Raw genomic sequence first — 6,281 nt, 5'->3', positions numbered from 1 at the left:
CTTGTTTCCAGTTCAGTCTTGTTCACTAGAACGCTCACCGCCAGTGTTCAAATAGCAGCTCTTTTATTCTGGAGGAGAGCGGAGGTGGAAGTATGTACGGAGATTAAATAGACACACTACCCTGGTTTACAATCCTGGCAAGATGCCAACACCAGCAACAGGCAGGTCATCGCAGACCTCATAGTGAAACCACCAGCATTTGACCCCTTGTTATAATGGCCTGTTCGCCTTCATAGCAACAGGAGTTGAGTCTAGGAGCAAAGAGATCCTTCTGCAGTTGTACAGAGCCCTAGTGAGACCACACCTGGCGTATTGTGTGCTGTTTTGATCCCCTAATTTGAGGAAGGACATTCTTGCTATTGAGGGAGTGCAGAGTAGGTTTACAAGGTTAATTCCCGGGATGGCGGGACTGTCATATGCTGAGAGAATGGAGCGGCTGAGCTTGTACACTCTGGAGTTTAGAAGGATGAGAGGTTATCTCATTGAAACATATAAGATTGTTAAGGGCTTGGACACACTAGAGGCAGGAAACATGTTCCCGATGTTGGGGGAGTCCAGAACCAGGGGCCACAGTTTAAGAATAAGGGGTAAGCCATTTAGAACGGAGACGAGGAAACACTTTTTCACACACAGTTGTGAGTCTGTGGAATTCTCTGCCTCAGAGGGCGGTGGAGGCGGTGTTCTCTGGATGCTTTCAAGTGAGAGCTAGATAGGGCTCTTAAAGATAGCGGAGTCAGGGGATATGGGGAGAAGGCAGAAACGGGGTACTGATTGGGGATGATCAACCATGATCACAGTGAATGGCGGTGCTGGCTCGAAGGGCCGAATGGCCTACTCCTGCACCTATTGTCTATTGAAATGCGTATTCTCAGAAACAGTGATATTTTTCTGCAGATTTGAGGGTGAATCAACTAGAAAACATTTGCTCTCATTTCAAACCTCCTTCTTGCCGAACATTGTGGACTGGATAGACTCGGCTTGTACTCGCTACAATTCAGAATATTGTGGGGGGGATCTTATAGAAACTTACAACATTCTTAAGGGGTTGGACAGGCTAGATGCAGGAAGATTGTTCCCGATGTTGGGGAAGTCCAGGACAAGGGGTCACAGCTTAAGGATAAGGGGGAAATCTTTTAGGACCGAGATGAGAAAATCATTTTTCACACAGAGTGGTGAATCTCTGGAACTCTCTGCCGCAGAAGGTAGTTGAGGCCACAGTTCATTGGCTATATTTAAGAGGGAGTTAGATGTGGCCCTTGTGGCTAAGGGGATCAGGGGGTATGGAGAGAAGGCAGGTACAGGATACTGAGTTGGATGATCAGCCATGATCATATTGAATGGCAGTGCAGGCTCGAAGGGCCGAATGGCCTACTCCTGCACCTAATTTCTATGTAGATCAAGGGGAGACGTCCAGGCCAGGACAGCATCAATTACTGGGTGGGTGGTGTTGATGGGCCCCAGGGGAAAGCTTCAGTGGGCAGTCATTCACCATGTGTAGGCTGGTCTGGTCTGTGTGTCTGCAGTCTCAAGCAGAGCTGTCTGTCATCCCCCACTGATGTAGGTGCTGGGCTGTTCTTGCATGGAGGGTGCGGGGTCTGTTCGCCATTGCTTGCGATGGAGGTCAAAACCCAGTGGTTTCACTGTGATGACCTCTCTGTTGTTGGTTTTATAGTAGACAACAGGTGCACGAGTAGGCCATTCGGCCCTTCGAGCCAGCACCGCCATTCAATGTGGTCATGGCTGATCATCCACAATCAGTACCCCGTTCCTGCCTTCTCCCCATATCCCCTGACTCCGCTATCTTTAAGAGCCCTATCTAGCTCTCTCTTGAAAGCATCCAGAGAACCAGCCTCCACCGCCCTCTGAGGCGGAGAATTCCACAGACTCGCCACTCTCTGTGAGAAAAAGTGTTTCCTCGTCTCCGTTCTAAATGGCTTACCCCTTATTCTTAAACTGTGTGGCCCCTGGCTCTGGACTCCCCCAACATCGGGGACATGTTTCCTGCCTCTAGTGTGTCCAAGCCTTTAGATTGTGGCCCCTAGTTCTGGACTCTTCCAACATCAGTTTAGTTCATTGTCCGGCGTACCGAGGTCCAGTGAAAAGCTTGTGTTGCGCGCTAACCAGTCAGCGGAAAGACAATACATGATTACAATCGAGCCGTCCACAGTGTACAGATACATGATAAAGGGAATAACGTTTAGTGCAAGGTAAAGCCAGCAAAGTCCGATCAAGGATAGTCCGAGGGTCACCAATGAGGTAGATGGGAGGTCAGGACCGCTCTCTAGTTGGTGAGAGGACGGTTCAGTTGCCTTATAACAGCCGGGAAGAAACTGTCCCTGAATCTGGAGGTGTGCGTGTGCGTTTTCTCTTGTGTCTGCTGCCCTCTGGAGCTGACAGTAAATATTGCTGCAGAGATTGCACAGCAGACCGACACACTATGTTAAGTTTCAAATGAGGAACCCCCTCATCCTTCTGAACTCCATCGAGTACAGGCCCAGTGCCATACAGGTGATTAGTGCAGGTGTCAGAGGTTACGGGGAGAAGGCAGGAGAATGGGGTTAGGAGGGAGAGATAGATCAGCCGTGAGTGAATGGCAGAGTAGACTCGACGGGCCGAATGTACTCGCTGGAGTTTAGAAGGATGAGGGGGACCCCTCATTGAAACTTACAGGATAGTGAAAGGCCTGGATAGAGTGGATGTGGAGAGGATGTTTCCACTAGTGGGAGAGTCTAGGACCAGAGGGCACAGCCTCAGAATTAAAGGACGTTCCTTTAGGAAGGAGATGAGGGGGAATTTCTTTAGCCAGAGGGTGGTGAATCTGTGGAATTCTTTGCCACAGACGGCTGTGGAGGCCACAAGTCAGTGGATATATTTAAGGCAGAGATAGATAGATTCTTGACTAGTGCGGTGTCAGGGGTTATGGGAAGAAGGCAGGAGAATGGGGTTAGGAGGGAGAGATGGATCAGCCATGATTATATGGCGGAGTAGACTGGATGGGCCGAATGTCCTAATCCTAGTCCTATCACTTATGGCCCTATGATATTTCTATACAAGTGCAGGAGTTTGTTCAAGTGTGAGCGATCGCTGATCAGCATGGACTCAGAGGGCCGAAGGGCCTGTCTCCACTTTGAATCTGCACGGCAGTGCAGTGGGGCAGAGCAGCTGCCTCGCAGCACCAGAGATCCGGGATCAAACCAGATTACGGGGGCCTTGTGTACAGAGTTTGTACCTTCTCCCCGTGACCTGTGTGTGTCTGCTAGTGTGTGTAGGATAGAAACATAGAAACATAGAAATTAGGTGCAGGAGTAGGCCATTCGGCCCTTCGAGCCTGCACCGCCATTCAATATGATCATGGCTGATCATCCAACTCAGTATCGCGTACCTGCCTTCTCTCCATACCCCCTGATCCCCTTAGCCACAAGGGCCACATCTAACTCCCTCTTAAATATAGCCAATGAACTGGCCTCGACTACCCTCTGTGGCAGAGAGTTCCAGAGATTCACCACTCTCTGTGTGAAAAAAGTTCTCCTCATCTCGGTTTTCCGGGATTTCCCCCTTATCCTTAAGCTGTGACCCCTTGTCCTGGACTTCCCCAACATCGGGAACAATCTTCCTGCATCTAGCCTGTCCAACCCCTTAAGATAGTGTTAGTGTGTGGGGATCGCTGGTCGGCACGGGCTCGATGGGCAGAAGGGCCTGTTTCCGCGCTGTATCTCTAAACTAAACGACATGGCCAAGCCTCGTGCCTTCTAAACGCTCGTCACAAGCAACAGACGATTTACTTAAAAACTTTTATTGAAAGCGTTGGTGTGGAATAAAATTGTGCGTTTTGTGTGAGTAGGCAGATTATACTGGACAACACAAGGCAGCAAATGCCCAGCGTTGCCAGCTCCACGCAAGAGGATTTACAGCAAAATATTCATCTGTTTCTGCACAGCAGAAGTAGACGCTTATTAAAAACCAAGCTTGAAATTGTCATGCAGATGATGAGCTTGCCGAGTTAAAACCGGTGGGGCCCACTGGTTCTTGGTTAGTATCGCTTTTAGATCAGTCCAGTGGGGGAGGGGCGAGGACTGGGTCCCCCCCCCCCCCCCCCCCCCCCCTTCCCCCCTCCGCACCCCTGAATTTAGATAGCGCCCAGAAACATCCCCCTCCCCCCATCCACACGTGGCCGGTCTGATCAAGGGTCTCCACCCAGAACGTCACCCATTCCTTCTCTCCACAGATGCTGCCTGTCCTGCTGAGTTACTCCAGCATTTCTTGTCTCTCTTCAGTTTAGCCCAGCATCCGCAGCCATCTCTTCAACGACCTCGGAGGCATGAGGAACGGCAGATGCTGGAGTCCGGGCGCTCCGGTTTCCTCCCACACTCCAAAGACGTGCAGGTTTGTAGGTTGATTGGCCCTCTGTAAATTGTCCCCTAGTGTGGGTGAGGGGGGGAGTAGGGTTGGTAGGGGAGGGGGGTCGAGATTCCCTCTGCCCCCCCCCCCCCCCCCCCAAGCAGGCCAAGGGCAGTCGAGAGACCCCGGGTGCCCCCACTCTTTTCCCCCCCCCCCACCCTCCCTCTCTCTGCCCCCCCTGGGTAGACTGGGCTGGGTGGGGACTGGCGACTGCAGGGTGCTTTTCCCTCCCCCCCCCCCCTCCCTCCCCCCCCCCCCCCCCCCCCCCCCCCCTCCCCCCCCCCCCCCCCCCCCCCCCCCCCCCCCCCCACCCCCCCCCCCCCCCCCCCCCCCCCCCCCCCCCCTAAGTTCCCCCCCCCCCCCCCCCCTCCCCCCACCCCCCCCCCCCCCCCCCGCCCCCCCCCACTGGGCCACCAGGCGAGGCAGGGTGCAGGACTCTCTCTCTCCCCCCCCCCAGCTTCGCTGCGTCCCACAGGCAGGGGGGAGCCGCTGTTGCCGGGTGACGGGGGAGCGGGGTGGGATTAGACGGGCGCTAGATGAAGGCAGGAGCTGCGTTAGTGTCTCCGCCCGTCACTCTCGTCGTTGCGTTTGTGCAGGATCTTCATCAGGGTCTTGCTCATGAAGTACGGCTTCTCCTCGACCCATCGTTCCTCTCCAGGTCCTCCACTGTGGACAGGGGGGCAGAGTGTGACACAGAGACCCTCACACAGGACCCCCCCCACCCCCACCACACAACACATAACACAGGGACCCCCACAACACAGGGACCCCCACAACACAGGACCCCCCACCCCACAACACAGGGACCCCCACAACACAGGGACCCACAACCCCCCACCCCCACAACACAGGGACCCCCACAACACAGGGACCCCCACAACACAGGGACCCCCACAACACAGGGACCCCCACAACACAGGGACCCCCACAACACAGGGACCCCCACTGGTCAATGTCAGCATGTATTTACGAAGGGGAAATCATGCTTGACTAATCCTCTGGAGTTTTTTGAGGATGTAACCATGGGCAACTGGGCTTGTATACGCTGGAATTTAGAATGATGGGAGGGAATCTTATAGAAACATATCAAATTCTTCGAGGATTGGACACGCTAGAGGCAGGAAACATGTTCCCGATGTTGGGGGAGTCCAGAACCAGGGGCCACAGTTTAAGAATAAGGGGTAAGCCATTTAGGACGGAGACGAGGAAACACTTTTGTGAGTTGTGAGTCTGTGGAATTCTCTGCCTCAGAGGGCGGTGGAGGCCGGTTTTCTGGATGCTTTCAAGAGAGAGTTAGATAGGGCTCTTAAAGATAGCGGAGTCAGGGGATATGGGGAGAAGTTCCAGCTGCTGTGGCGTCTACAGCTCGGGATCCCTCGTGGGGGACCCGGGGGAAGAAGAAGCCGCCATTGCCGGCCCGTGGATAACTTCTACCACAGGCCCGGCATGGACTTACCATCACCCCTGGAGGGGAGCTTCGACCGCCGGCCCTGCAGTCTACGGTGCTTCTGGCTGCGGCGGGGACTTTAAATCTCAACCGCCGGCCTGCGGCCTACACTATCTTGAAGCCGCGGTCTCTGGTGAGGAAAGACCGATCCTGGACTGGACTCTGGACTCTGGTCTTGTCCATGGGGGGGGAATGGAGGAGGACGGCCAAAAATTTTTGTGCCTTCCACCACAGTGATGAATGCTGTGGTGGATGTTTATGTTACATGTTGTGTCCTTATGTTAGTTTTCATTGCAAAAGGATTTGAGTATAGGAGCAGGGAGGTTCTACTGCAGTTGTACAGGGTCTTGGTGAGACCACACCTGGAGTATTGCGTACAGTTTTGGTCTCCAAATCTGAGGAAGGACATTATTGCCATAGAGGGAGTACAGAGAAG

General features: G+C 53.7%; 1 protein-coding gene across 1 annotated transcript in view; it reads right to left on the bottom strand.

The window, feature by feature from the left end:
* Window positions 1-4,869: 4,869 nt before the first annotated feature.
* LOC129694876 (choline transporter-like protein 5) overlaps window positions 4,870-6,281 on the bottom strand; it is a gene marked incomplete at its 5' end in the record, with an annotated part of 50,871 nt that continues 49,459 nt past the window's right edge. The window contains 2 exon segments of the mRNA XM_055631633.1: window positions 4,870-5,035; window positions 5,038-5,064. Of these exon segments, the coding sequence (XP_055487608.1) occupies window positions 4,953-5,035; window positions 5,038-5,064 (110 nt within the window).

Source organism: Leucoraja erinacea, unplaced genomic scaffold (assembly GCF_028641065.1).
Source record: "Leucoraja erinacea ecotype New England unplaced genomic scaffold, Leri_hhj_1 Leri_837S, whole genome shotgun sequence".
Lineage (NCBI taxonomy): Eukaryota > Metazoa > Chordata > Chondrichthyes > Rajiformes > Rajidae > Leucoraja > Leucoraja erinaceus.
Note: the sequence above shows the minus strand (reverse complement) of the source record. Positions and strands in the feature narration are given on the sequence as shown.